The sequence below is a fragment of the Malaclemys terrapin genome, chromosome 3 (genome assembly GCF_027887155.1).
Source record: "Malaclemys terrapin pileata isolate rMalTer1 chromosome 3, rMalTer1.hap1, whole genome shotgun sequence".
In the NCBI taxonomy this organism is placed as follows: domain Eukaryota; kingdom Metazoa; phylum Chordata; order Testudines; family Emydidae; genus Malaclemys; species Malaclemys terrapin.
This window is the reverse complement of record NC_071507.1, coordinates 10,173,434-10,188,555: the sequence shown is the minus strand read 5'-3', so window position 1 is coordinate 10,188,555 and position 15,122 is coordinate 10,173,434. Positions and strand designations below refer to the sequence as shown.

At 42.5% G+C, this 15,122-nt stretch overlaps 1 protein-coding gene across 3 annotated transcripts in view; it reads left to right on the top strand.

Annotated features, from left to right (window-relative positions):
• Positions 1 to 11,785, top strand: part of PAK5 (p21 (RAC1) activated kinase 5) — a 186,955-nt gene extending 175,170 nt beyond the window's left edge. For all 3 annotated transcript variants that reach the window (XM_054024295.1, XM_054024294.1, XM_054024293.1), the window contains 3 exons: positions 3,592 to 3,717; positions 8,318 to 8,452; positions 9,155 to 11,785. In XM_054024295.1, the coding sequence (XP_053880270.1) occupies positions 3,592 to 3,717; positions 8,318 to 8,452; positions 9,155 to 9,310 (417 nt within the window). In that variant the 3' untranslated portion in view covers positions 9,311 to 11,785. The remainder of the gene's footprint in view (positions 1 to 3,591; positions 3,718 to 8,317; positions 8,453 to 9,154) is intronic.
• Positions 11,786 to 15,122: the final 3,337 nt, after the last annotated feature.

The window sequence follows — 15,122 nt, the reverse complement described above, 5'->3', positions numbered from 1 at the left end:
CGTGTTATCCCAAAGGGAGTCTTTGACATGCTTCAAGCCAAACGCACTGCTTCGGGTAAAATAAACAAACAGATTTATTAACTACAACGACAGATTTTAAGTGATTATAAGTCAAAGCACAACAAGTCAGATTTGGTCAAATGAAATAAAAGCAAAACGCATTCTAAGCATCTTAACACTTTCAGTGCCCTTACAACCTTAGATGCTTCTCACCACAGGCTGGCTGGTTGCTTTTCAGCCAGGCTCTCCCCTTTGATCAGCGCTTCAGCCGCTTGGTGTGGTGTCTGTAAATGTAGGTGAAAGAGAGAGAAAGAGCATGGCAAGCGTCTCTCCCCTTTATCATGTTATTTCTTCCCTCTTGGCCCCTTCTTCCCCCCCCCCTTCAGAGTTAGGTGAGCATTACCTCATCGCAGTCCCAAACTGACCAAAGGAAGGGGGTGACTCATTTGAGAGTCCAACAGATCCTTTGTTGCTGCCTAGGCCAGTGTTCTTTGTTCCTGTGAGGCTGAGATGGGTTTGTTCCATACATGCCCTGATGAGGTGTGAACTGCCCCTCTGCTCTTGGAGAGTTTAGCCTGGGCCTGTTTTAAGCCATAAGGACACAGTTTCAGCCTCATAACTATATACATGAAATTACAACTTATAACATTACTATAACAACAATGCTCAGTGCATCATGAGCCTTCCGAAGACACCCGACATGACAAACTTTGCATTGGATATCACACAATCATATTATAATGATGAACATGGAGGTGCAGTGTATTCCCCCGAGGTACAGAACATCACACCCTTGCAGTGTAAATTACCTTTAAGAGCACTTTACACAAGTATAGAGGAGGGGAAAAAGGCCCTGTCTTGACAGGCAACAAAGGCATGGTTTTCAATCACGTTAGCTCAGTTGCGTTAGTTTGACATGCTTGAAAAGCTTGTTAAGACTCAGGCTAACAAATCTGAAGGCATTTTAGCTGGCCATGTTGTTGTCTGGCCTCCTTCTTAAGAAGATTTTGCATTTAAGTTAAGCTAATGGTCTTGAGTTAATAAGATTGAAAACCACACACTTCTTTTGCCCATCAAGACATGGCCAGATGGAGCCTTAGGTCAGGGTTGTCTCAAAAGTTACACTTCAGTACCATTAAATATGCAGGTGACTTGCCTTTCAGGATATGTTGCTCCCAATGGAAGTGTTGTTTTCATTATTATTGTCCTAGAATACCACCATGGTAGCATGTGGGTTTTCCACAGTGAACTTAATCAAAACAATCCCACATGCACATGGGTGCAGCAAAACCCACTCCAGGACTGAGTGAATGGCCTAAGTGTAGATGCATTTCAACCTCCTCAGGGCTGTTCTCCACCAGCTTGTGGGGAGAACAACATATTTGTGCATGGAGTCACAGTGAGCACTCAATAGTAAATGGAGGCAGCACAAGTGGAGAACTAGACTACCACTATTCTGTGTAATCAGATCTAAATTTCAAACCAAATATACATAACGCTACCTAGGCATTAGGATTTTTACTTGAATTTAAAATCAGGTCTGCCTAACAGCCTCATACTGGTTATGTGAGTGGAATTTTAATATATATTAAAACAAAGACACAACTAGAGTTGTCCAGAAAAATGACAATACCATTTCACAACTTCTGCGGTTTCTAAATTTGGTTTTTGTTCCACATTGGAATGAAACCAAAACCTTTGGAAGGTTTCCTCAAAGTACAACTTGGTCATAACATCCATTTTCAGATCAGGTTTTTCCATCTCGCTCTCATGCTCTCTCTCCCTTTAGAAAGTCCACCCTTCACCTGAGAAACCATCCTGTTGAAACTTCCATGGGTATAAGGTTTCGTGAAACATTTCAGTTCTGACACGACAACATTTTTCAATGAAAAATCATTTAGTTGAAAAGTTTCCAATGAGCTGTATAAACTCATGGAATGTGTAAGGCTATGCAAGGGCACAGTTAAACATGAGAGACTGGAGTTTTCAAAGGAACCTACAGGACTTCCAGTGGATTTTGGCACCCAACTCCTTGAGATTCATTGGGCACATGGGTAAGATTCAGGGACACTAAGAAAAAGAGGAACCCTGGCACAACACAAAAGAAAATGAGCAGAATGCCTTTAGACAGTCACAGCAGCAGCAATGCTTCAGACCATGAGGCAAGACACTGACTGTTGGGGCAACCACATGTTGGTGTTGGACAACCAAATCTGAAATCTACGCTGACTGTGGAAAAGTGATGTGGAAAGTAAATTTCCCAGCCTGGCCTCAGGTGTAATTTTAAATGTCTTTCAGCATTACCAAGTATTTGTTTGGGTATTGTGATAGTCAATGAGTTGATATTGACTTAATGTAAGAGCCCAAACTAGTTTATAGTGGTTCTCAAACTTCTTTGATTGCGTACCCCTTCTTTGTATCCGTAGTCGCTTACGCCCCCCCCCACCCCCGCAAGTACATATACCACCGCCCAGTTCTGAGGGCAGAGTGGAGAGCAGTGACTGCTGGCCAGGTGCCCAGCTCTGAAGGCAGCACTCCGCCAGCAGCAGCACAGAGATAAGAGTGACAATGTGAAAAGTGATGTTCAATATCGCTTTTCACAGCAGACTTAGCGCCCCCATTGCCTCCCTTACTTACTTCTGCACTGCTGCTGCCACCCTGGGGCTGATAGCCGGAGCGCGGCTGCAGGAGTTGCAGGGGGAGTGCCTGAGCCCAAGTGGCGGGGCTCTGGTTGTCAGCTCTGGGGTGGCGGGGCTCTGGGTGTCCCCTTTATCCCTGCCTCCCGAGTGTGCACGACCCTTATACATGAGCCCCAGACACCTGGAGCTGACAGCCGGAGCTCTTAAAAAAAAAAAAGCACACAGTTCGTGCCTCCCTTGACACATTCCCATGCCTCCCTTGGGAGGTCCCCCCCCATAATTTGAGAACCGCTGGTTTATAGTGACTGGAGAGGCATATTGACCTCAGCTTTGGGTTTTGTATACTCACTGAGATGTTTCTTTCTATTCCAATATACCACACTTCTTTAATACAGTGTAACAAGGCCATTTAGTTGTCATGCTGTTGGTAAAAGAAAGTTCTATGTTCTTCACTAGATACTTAATTGATATAAATACAACAGCGTTTCATAAATTGGCAAATTTTACAGTGTTTTTCGTAACTCAACAAGTAAATATGAGAGAACGTTGACATCGCAGGCGCTACTCTACAGATCTCTGATATTCACATCATGTCTCTGTTTCAAGTCGTGATGGCAGCTGCCATCTATATTTGGATGATTTGACCAAAAATAAGGAAATACTTTTACTCTGGGTTTTATGTGCCCCTTAGAGTAATATTTGATCAACACTTTAAAGCATTTATCACCTCTACATCTAGGAAGTTATGTATCTATAAATGGAAGTTTCAGGCAAGCTTAATAATAGTGGTGCTACCAGCCCTGCCTATAATTCTACACTCTTTGTCAATTTCTAAAGCACAAATCAGCTTCATTTTAAGCAGTTTATAGGTATTAATGCAATTCCAGTACAGTAATTCCATAACAGTGCCTATTCGCCATTCATGTTGTTTAATTGCATTATTTATTGTTAGATAAAATTATCGGATTTTGGGTTCTGTGCCCAAGTTTCCAAGGAAGTTCCGAAAAGGAAATCTCTTGTTGGAACACCATACTGGATGGCACCGGAGGTGATATCCAGATTGCCTTATGGAACTGAGGTAAGCATAACAAGTGCATTATTCCCTGCTGCAGTGTCCGGCTGATGCAACCGCTTCCTCACAAAACAAGTACAATTTTAAGTGACTTCATCGCTCACTGTGTAGAGATGTATTGTTTTGATTATGTTTAATACAGTAAAAAAACATGCACTAACTTGTAATCACTGCATGTGCAATAAAGTAGCAATAGACGGTACCTCAAAGCAGCGACATTATACAGGGACGTGTCATAAAACGTGAATCCCTGGGGATGCGATCAAACAGTAATAAATAGAATTTATGTTTAGAATGTTATACAATGCAGCCTCTATGTGTATTTTTAGCTTAGGTGATATAATTAAAGGGAATTGCCATAATTTTCTCATTAACGAATGCATTGTAATACTCTTTTCACTTACGCCAGGGGGGTGATTTTCAAACACGGGCATGTGCAATTACATGTAGAGCCCTGCACGGTTACAAATTCATACCCGCGGATGTGGATATCCACTGATATAAATCGGTATCCACGGAACCACAGGGCTCTCCCAGGAACTACAGGGCGAAAGGAGCAGAACGTGGGGCCAGCCTGGCTGAACTGCCCTCAGCCCCGCCCCCAGCCCCACCCCTGTCCCTTCCACGGAACTGTCTGCCTCTCCTGTCTGTGCACCATTTGAACACACTAGCATGACCATGGACAGCTGCGGGTAAGACTGGTGCCTGCCCCAGTGGGCGGGGGTGGGGATGGTACAGCTCTGCCAGAGTTGCTGCCGGTGCAGGGCGCTGTCTCCTGGAAGCGCCGCCGCACGTACTGCTCCGTTTGCTGCTGCGGTTCCCACAAGAGCCCTGCGGTTCCGCAGATACCGATTGATAGCCGTGGATATCCGCATCCGCGGGTATAAATCTGTATCCATGCAGGGCTCTAAGTACATGTACAAAAAATGCAAGCCTAACTGTGCATGCTGTATGCACGTTTAGTTACCACCCTTGCACCTGTGACTCAAGCATTGGCATGTATAAACGGCCAGTTGCACGGGTCACTTGCCATTCGTGTTGTTGTTTTGGTTTGGTCATTATTTGTAGTGCGATTGAGCCCTGAACCTAAACCAGGACCCCACTGTGCTGGACGTGTTACAAACACAACAAGAAGATGGTCCCGGACTCCAAAGGACTAACACTGGGTGCAGTTAGCCAGATTGTGATCAGGGTGGGATTTTTAAAAATGCCCAGCATTGTCCTCACTCTGCTCAGTGGTAACGAGCTGAGCCAGAGTTGAGCGGTTTTGAAAATCCCACTCACATTTCACAAGCATTGCAACTAATTGCATCCACTCATGCCCTCCTTTCCACTCAGAACATAAACTAGACAGTGTTTTACTCTCTCTCCAACTTTCTTGCCATTTCTTAACAAATGGGGATTTCCTCCCATAAACTTCTGATGTCAGGTGCTGATCTTTCCATGCCCTTGTGCAGAATCTGACTGATTCTTCATAGGAGAGCCCATTATACCAAGCTGTAGACCAAGGGTCTCAAAGTTCCGGCCCGTGGGCCATCTGTGGCCCAAGAATCTCCCCACTGCAGCCCGCGGAGAAGAGACGCATGCAGACATGTTGCTGGCAATGTCTGCTGAAGGCACCGCACCCCGCAGCTCCCATTGGCTGGGGGAGAGGGACAGAGATATCATCACTAGTCGCCAGGCAGAGTCAGCCATGGAGGCAACGTCACTTTTTACCACAATGAATATAAACAAGTCAAAATACCAAACACAACTATCTGATGCACACCTTCTGCAATCCTGAAGGTTTGAACTGCTCAGTCACTGAGGCCAAACATCAACAAACTGACAGAACTGAAGCGTTGCCAGGTGTCTGGCAAATACTAAAAACTCTCTGGCAGGCGAAGAGTTGTATAAAGTTGTATGACAGTTTTATTATTTCTAAGAAATGCGAAATAAAAAATACAATATAAACATTTTCTTTTCTGAACACCATCTTCAGTGACATTATTGGCCCGCTGGGAGGATTTGAAGACTGGCACTGGCCCTTAGGTAAATTGAGTGTGAGACCCCTGCTGTAGACAATCTAGTTGAAGTCAGAAGCACTTCATGGCTGACCGTGATCCTTAACTGTCCAGATGTCGGTGAAGAAGTCAGAAAATTGCAAAATGAAGTGTGCAAAAACCTCAATCTGACGGTTCTGTACGTTCATGCCTGAAGAAAATGCTGAGTTATGTAGGAGGTTTACTTGGATAGCGATAAACTCCTACAGAGGAATAATAAGGAGGTTTAGGATTAGGTCCCAAATGAAAATGAATAACCAGTACATAACACACAGAATAAAAGATAATTGTTAATGCTCTTCTGCACTGGGCTCGAATGATGGAAGGGCAGTTTCACCCATGACCTTTGCTGTGGTCTGGTCTGCAGACTTCAGCTTTGAAAATTTGTCCTTCAATTGTATATTTTATCTTCCCTGAGGAAAAAAGCAGATCCTGATTTTTGGTCCTTCAGGGCAGAAAATTTCAACAGATCCTACGTATATGCAGTTATGATTTAGCTGTGGACTTATTTTAAAGAACTTGGCAATCCTTCATGAGCCATTCTTCATGCACCATATGGCTGTTGTCTGACAAACAGGCATTTCTATGATGGCTAGACCGTGCAGTCAGACTTTCAGAGTTACAGCTCATCAGTATTTCTGAAGAACTGATGAAAAAAACCTCCCATCTGGTTGCGAGGGCTTGGGGCGGGGTGTGGGGGGAATAGAATCTAGTGCAAAGCTCTCAAAACATTATACTTCCACACTATCATTTGTGATCCAATGTATGAAAGAAAATAACCTGTATGTTATTTTCCCACTTGGATGCTTATGTAGAAATATTTAACCAGTTTAGAAGATTTCTGATTAACCCTAATTTTTGTCTGTTACTGTGAATGAGGGAGGATAGTTCTCTCAAATTAAGCACCACAGCGGCATGGGTTACATTTACTCTCAAAGAGGCTGCAATTCATCTCAAAGTATGGTCAACTCACCCATTAAGATGAGTAGCAGTGACAATTTCTGTGACTCAGGGAACTATTTTGAGAACTGCCAAACTGTCAGGTGAATAGACCATTCATAGCTTTTATTGGGGGACCTTCAGATGAGACTAGAAAGGAGTTGGCTGTACAGACTCACAGGTGTTATGTGATGTTATAACCCATTTGTTACTGAGTCACAGGATTTCAGAACTGGAGATCACTATGGATTTATAAAAAAAATTATTCCTTTCTCTGAGTAATGACAGTGACTCACAGTTTCCCATCCAAAGAAGTGACTTTTAACTCTCTTTTTTTACTCCACATGGTAGTAGGGTTTAGCATATTTTTATTTGATTTTATATTATCTATGATAACAGCTAAGATGAAAACATAACTGATGCACACAAGCCAGGAAATGAGTCATGCTTTAAAGCTGTAAGCAAGAGGCTGTATCTACCCATAATGCAGAGTGGGACAAATTCTGTTCTATGTTAGAGCGATGTAAAACCAGAAAAATGCCACTGTCATCTCTGTTACTCTGGATTTACTGCATGTAACTGAGAGCCAATTCTGGCCCAATGTGTGTGGCGCTCAGTACACAAATGATATGGGGCCCGATGGTCATTGACACCAAGGGTAGGCCTAGACTCGGAGCTGGAGGAATGATCCCACAGCTCGCATAGACATACCCACACTAGCTCTCACTCAGCTAGTATGCTAAAAATGGTTGTGTAGCCACTGGCAGTGGTGAGCAGCAGCGCGGGTTAGCTACCCCAAGTACATACCCACAGGCTTCAGGTGGGTCTACACTCAGCATGGCTAGCCCAGGTCCCCACTCACCGCTGCCCATGCTACAGTGGCTACACCACCGTTTTTAGCACACTAGTTCAATGCGAGCTAGAGCAAGTATGTCTATACAAGCTTTGGAATCAAACCCATGTTTAGACATACCCTTTGGCCGCTTTACACTATTCAAGCAGTGTAGAGGGGCTTTAAAATGTGCCTGAGGTATTTACTCCACTTTAAACCCCCTTTACACTGCCAGTAGCATTAATTTAAATGAGAATCAGGCCCATTATTATTCAATACGGAGCTTAGTAGGCTTAAAATAGCTGGTTTTGTGGCAGTTAAATTATACTCTGCTCTTCAAATATTCTCATAAACATACAGTGTTCTAGATGCTCTATAGGACAGATCTTCAGCTGGTGTAAATCAGAGTTTTTCCATTGCAGTCAATGGCCCTTATTTGGATCTGACACATACTAGTGCAAATCTGGCCCATGCTGGTGGAAATCTTTATTGGCCTCAATCAACTTTGCTGATTTGCACCAGCTGAGGATCTGGCCCATAATTTATTGCGAATTCCTTTCAGTCTATGCTTTTTTCTCAGTAGCAAAATGTATTAACAGTGGGTAAAAAGCTAGCAGCCATCTCAACGGAGCATCCGTTTTTACGCAGAAGGTCCCATTGAAACAAACAGAACATACTGCATAAAAAGCAACGGTATTATCGGGCGGGGAAGACTGAACATCTCAAAATGCTCATCCTTGTATATGTGTTTGTCTATTAGTTGCACAGTTCAACAACTGTTGGTCCATTGCAGGTGGATATCTGGTCACTTGGTATCATGGTAATAGAAATGATAGATGGAGAACCACCTTATTTCAATGAGCCACCGCTCCAAGCAATGCGCAGAATCCGAGATAACTTACCCCCACGAGTGAAGGACATCCATAAGGTGAGCATGCTCATGGTTATATGGAGTCATGCACATATTAAGGTCAACCAAATCCATAACCTAATCATGATGGCTAGCTTGTGACTTCAGGCACATCCCTGAGCATTGGGTGGTGCATAAACTGGGTATAGTAGTATTCTGTGGGGCTATACCAAGAGTAGATTACTACCCACTCCATCCTGTGCTGGCTTAGTTACTCTGGACACTGAATTGGGAGGGGGATAGGCTGGAATCTAAGCTCCATTCATTCGCCACCTCTGCCCACCCACCAACTCTGGGGATAGAGTAAGTGGGTGAGCAGCCCTATGTATTTCTCCACATCCAAACTCAAACTCCAAGTGGCCTGTGAAGGGGAGTCCTACTCCTTTGCATGGCCTGATAGAGTCAGCATTTGGCCCTCAGTAATAAGAAAAACTGACCAGGCTTACTGCTGTGCTAATTCATTTTATACCAAGTCATCTTAAGTGCCATGTTCTGATCTCTTTCCCCACTCACGCCACATGACTTCTTAATGTACTCATATAGGGAAGATAAGTGCCCTTTCAGTCCTATATATGTACTAACTGTAATTCCTGTCGCAATTCTGCATGCCCTTAACTTATATTTTAATTGACTTTCCAGCAAAGCTAGTTTGAAAAGCCACTCAGGCGTGGCAAGTTACTTACTTTGTCTGCTTTTCATAATGTCAATGTGATGTTGCAGGTTTCCTCAGTGCTCCGAGGGTTCTTAGATCTGATGTTGGTGAGGGAGCCCTCCCAGAGAGCAACAGCACAAGAACTATTAAGACATCCGTTTTTGAAACTGGCAGGCCCTCCTTCTTGTATTGTGCCACTCATGAGGCAATACAGACACCGTTGAATTCAGTGAATTTTCAGGAGGCGGCGTGTACAAAAGTTGGAGAAAGACTTGCCAAGGAATCCAGAGCTTGTGTGGAAACCATGGGGAAGTGCAACACTACAGAAATTTATCAGAGTCAGAACAGCTCTATGGAAATAATACAGTGTACAAAACAATGAGGTGCTCTCCTGGGTTATAAAGGACTTGCGACGTTCCTTCGCCACTAAATCAGTCATCTGTTGGCTTCTAGCACTGTCGCATGAAGCACGTTTTCCACAGGTAGTCATCTCTTAGCCTTTCAGCCATCAAAGCAGACGGACTCAATTACACATGTGGTTGTGGGGGAGGGGGTGAAAGATAATAGATTATAGCACAACCGGGATAAAACACCAGAATTTTATTGAAAAAGTAAACGCTATGACACTTCTATTTCAGAAGAACACTTTTCTGGCAAAAAAAGCACTTTTGATCTCAATCATAGCAGTGTAATGTATTTTGAAATGAATTTGTAATTTTCTGTATAGTACTTTTTTGATAATTTACAGTACTTTGATGTCATGTACCCATCGTGCTAGTTGAAGTAATAAGAGGAATTTAGCAAGCGTTTGAACAAAACCTTTCCTACTTTTTTATCCCTTTTGAAGACAGAAAAAAAAAAAAACCTTTAGGAACTTAGAATGTTGGCAGATTTTCCAGGAATTTAAATAACAGACACAGAGATGGGTGCAGACAGTACTGATAAAAATGATGCTTTTCCCATCACACCACTGAAATTATAGTTTTAAAGATTTGAACATTTCTGGAATCACTAGATCGGATGAGATGATTACAGTCACACAATAGAAAGAAGTGCTTATGTTGAATGTTATAAATTATGAGGTTTTGTTTCATATCATTATTTTCAGCGCCATGTATCTTAGTACATCAAACTCACGTACATCTGTTCAAGAGATGGTTAATGAGAAAGGATCATCTACTAGCAATATGGCAGATTTTTCATTTAGTCTATACTGACCTCGTTATCACAAAATAATCCCCATTATTTATATCATGTGTCAGAAGTCAGAAATTGACTGTAGAGGTCAAGTTACCAAGCGGGTATTTTCCAAATTTCAAACAGACTGTTGTAATAATGTTATGATGTGTTTTCCATATAGAAAAAGTTGTGCTGCTGTGTAGACCTTTCTGAATGTTGATAGAACAGTTGACTACTACAATAAATTTTGTGTTGCTTGTTGGATGAACTTGCATGTTAATTGTAGGCCTAAGTAGATTTGCCTTTAAAATTTTTAGAAGTGTGTCATGATTATTTCAAGTATAAATAAATTTTATTTATTAATGATTAGTTCATTTTAATGATGCATAATATAAAAGCCATGTCTTTTCCAAATCGTTTTTTCTTACTGACCTCACTTTGCTATACGATGATAAACATCAATAATCCAGTTTTGTGGAAACACTCTGATTAGTTTGTTTCTTATTATGGAATTTTGTTGTGAATAACTTGTTCATTATTTATTGTAGTAAAATATAAACAAAACCCACAGTTCTGGCATGCTGCTGAGCTGAACTTTCTGAATTTTCTTCTCAGAAAGAGATTTTGCCAATGGCAAAGAAGAGCCTTCATTTTTATACCATAAAAAAGTTAGAGCAAACAAGAGAAACAAAATCAAACAAGAATGTTAAATGTTTAGTAAATCCTCTACAATTTGCATATCATGACATGTTTCTTTCTTAGATTAATATTAAGTTTGCATATTTTAACTTTGCAAAATATACCTAGTCCTGTGTGTGGTCCTGAGCTCTATTAATTCTCTTTGAAGTCAGTGGGAACTGAGGACACTCGACATCTCAAAGAATGGAGCTCGTAGGGCCTAGTTCTGCACCCTTTATTAAGGTGAAAAGGGTCTCCGAAAAGACTGGCTCAGATTGCTGGACTTGGTCTGAAGAGAACATGCCACACTCCTGGTGTCGCCAAGCAACTGATAGCCAGTAACAGCCTTCCTTGACTGGAGAGCTCTGGTTGTTTGAGTCCCAGCATTTCTTACAAACCATGAGGGTGAAGATTAGAATTATGCCTCCATGTTTACTGCTCCCCCCACCATTTGCAATGGGAGTGTTGCCTGAATCTCACCCACAGAATCTTTCTGTACAAGACACTATGAAATTAAGTCTACAAAAAGAGAAAACGCTCATATTCTGTGGTCTTGACAACTCAGGAAAAATGCTACATCAATAAAGACAATAACATACAATTAGAACCATTATATTAGCCACAAAATTCAAACTTTTAATCATCTTTGAATAAAATAATGGTTTTGAGATTCAGCACATTTTAAACAGTACAAGTGGAGAATTTTGTGTAATTTTCTAATCACTAGATATTTTTAAACAGTATTCATCGAGTTTACTAAAAGTTATTGTCAGCTGAAAAGGTTTTGTGAGCTCCAGCTACTGGTGGAAAAAAATCCACATGCAAATAAAAACTTAAATGTTTGCATTTTTCTTGTGTTTTTCCTGCCTCTTGTGTGTTTCCCTGCGTTCAAAATGCTGAGCAATATTTCCTTTGCAAGAGAGAGTGGTTCTTTTTAAAGTTCTGTTGACTTCATCCTCTAGTAATTTATGAGAGCTATCAATATGAAGGGGCACTTGAATAAAAAAATATATAAACGGTCTTGTCCATTTTCTTTCAACCTGGGCAACTCGGAAGGCAGACAATGATGGAGGATTAAAACAGAGAATGTGCAGGGCCTGTATGGAGTTCTGATGACTGAGTTGTTCTGAAGGGATAATAAAAAAAAGAAAACAAAATACAAAGACAAAAATTTTAATATCAAGGTCAGTAAATTTCAGCATTAATTTTTATTGGAAACTTCCGCTCAATTGCAACATGTATCTGCAGTTATTAGTCTGACTGTTTTTAAAGAGGCTGTAACAGGGTCCTTCTATGGACTCACCTTTTTTAGCTGATTATCCGAAACCTATAAGGAAAAGTTCATAGAGCTCTGCTGACGCCCTGTGGCAGATGTAGCTTGTAAACTCCACCCTAGACAGAAGAGAGATTGGAGTGGCCTTTGACACAGAGGAATCTAAACTGAGGCTGAGCAGTTCCAAAGAGGCATCATATGAGCTTGCGGAGGCTTCAGTGTGTTGGTTATCATATTAACTTGTTAATAAAACCAAACCCCAGAAATAGGATGAGTTTTGACCCTGTGCCGCTGGTATTGACTGTGTATGGGAGCAACTTTGGAATAACATCTTTTCCCATAGTGCTACGAACCCGATTAGGCTCCATGTTGGACTCATCTTTAATAACCTCAGGTGAAATTCTGCCCTTGACTGAAGTTCATGGGAGTTTTGCCATTGACGTCAATGGGAACAGAATTTCACTCCTGGTCTGGGAGTCTGTTGGATTACAGATAAAACCATTCACCACCGCTCTCTCACCGAAAGCTACTGAGCTACTCTCTCAGCACGCCTAGATAAATACAGTGTCTTGTGCTTTGCCGGTGTAATTTACTAGGCTGTGCGCATGATATTTCAAGAATGAGAAGGTACCTTCCAACTGTAACATTCCAGTGGTAACATATCCAAATGACAAGAAAGGTAGCATGATGCACCTCAGCACCTGTTATTGTCAATGAGTTACTTTATTGGCTGACGTCATTGCTGTCTCTGCATAAGCACCTAAAGATCTAGAATGAATTACGAGAAATAAACAAGAAGAGAAATGAATGAATTCTGAATATAAGGGACATCACAATAATGTTCAGTGCAAATCAGGAAGAAAAATAAAAAATGTCATAGGTTAGAATTAATAGTCGTTCCACATGAGTCAGCTGATACATGCAAATCTAAACTGACAAGCAAGGAATATCTGGTTGAAAGACTAAATGCTAGATTGAAAACCTTTGGAAGACAGAAAAATCAAGCTTAATCTGCTTAAACAATACAATTTCAGAGGAGTGTACTGCTAACTATTACATATAGTGAAGAGCAGACATGGTGAAGCAGAAAGTATAAAGTGGTCTACACAATATGAAAGAGCACTTCCTTAGCATTTCATGCAAATGGAAGAAAACAAATGGATGAGACTGAACCCCAAGGTGAAAGATATGTCAGTGATTGCAGTTAAGTGGAAATGAGCTAAGCATGTCACAAAAAGACGAGCCAGGAAGACAGACTGGAAATACAGTTAGATGCATACCAATGGGTGGTAAGTTCAGCATGGCCCCCTAGCATCCACATGTACAGCCACATCAGAGGTGGCCCCACGTGTAAGAATGCATGAGTCCTGTAGCTGTGCAAGCAGGGAGGATTCTTGTGTGCAAGACGATCACAGTCCGGTCAAGTGTGTCCAAAGGGGTTTATGGACTGGCTATCCCCTCCTTTCAGATTCCAGCATCAGCCGCATAAAATGAGCTCGCTACAAAAGAGAATCAGCCTTTTGATTAGCAAGGCTATCAGATACTGCTCTCAGCGACAGCAGCAGAAATCTGAAGGGACATCATTGTCCTTGAAACACTGAGGTAGATTAATAAGCATGTGAATGAGAGCAGAATCTGGCCCACTGCTTCTAATGGTCCTGTAGGAGACTGGGCCAGGCAACAATAAATGTCTACTATGTAGATTTCTTGCTAGAGCTTAATCCCAGCCCTACAGTTACATTCCTGTGTAGGAGTGATCCATCCAGGCTTCCCTCATTCCCAATATGATCTCACCACAGGTATGAATTGCGCCTATTGGCTTGAGAGATTCATAACCCACCAGGGGAGCAATGGGGCCCGCAGAGTCAAGTATTTCATTGGTTAGTGCTGCTCTTCTTCTTCCCTCCTTTTGGTCACGCTCTATCACACACACACACACACACACTTCCTTCCTTCCTTCCTTCCTTCTCTATTTCCTCTTCTGGCTCTTTCCCCCTTTCCTTCCCTCGCCTCCATTCCCAGCACTTGGATTAGCTTAGAGGAGAGAGAAGACCAGAACACGGCCGCACAAGGAGGAGGCAGGCGCTTGGCTCCGGTGCTATGCCTGTGCAGTTATGTCTGAGCCCTGGCTGCAGTGTGGAAGCATGCCTGGAGTCAGTTTCACACTGCAGCTGCTGCTTCTGGGGGGGGGGGGGGGAGTACTGCATAGACACATGATTGGAATAGAAAGCAAAGGCACAGACAGAATGGTGCTTTTCTGTTGGCGCTCTGGCAGGGGGCTCCTGGTGCATCATCTGCCCCTACCGCCTCTGGGTGCCTGAAGCCATCTCTGCTGAAATGGACTGTAAAAAAGACAAATGACAGCTCAGGGGCTCGTTTGGCATCTGCCTGTTTTCTTTTCGCACTTGGATGTAAAATCACTGAGCAGATGTTTGCAGCTTTACGCCCATTCCTGGCTGGAAGAGTGACAACAACAAGGAAGGCAAAGGCAGAGGAGACATGCGGAGAAAAGCAGCGAGAACAGGCGAGCATCTCAGCACCAGGGAACGGTTCCATTAATATAAAAAGGGGGGAGCACAGCAGCAAATGCTGCTGCATCTACGGTAGAGAAAAGGGTAGGTGAAATCATTCCCTTCAGCGCTTCCATCTGCTAGAGCTAGTAGGGGCTTTGGGGCTTTCAGGCCAGGCTGGAGTCTGATTAGAAAAAGGGTCTTTCCCATTCTACTTATACACAGCAACAGTCTCAGCTCTTCATCTTGCTCCTCTCCATCAGGGGTGTACGTAGCTGTGCTGCTAGAATTTCCCATGGCGAATTCTGATGACTTAGAGGGTACGTCAACAACCAGCTTCCGTGATTCTAAGTCAGATCCTGCCTCTAATGATGGTGGCACAAACCCAGAGCACCT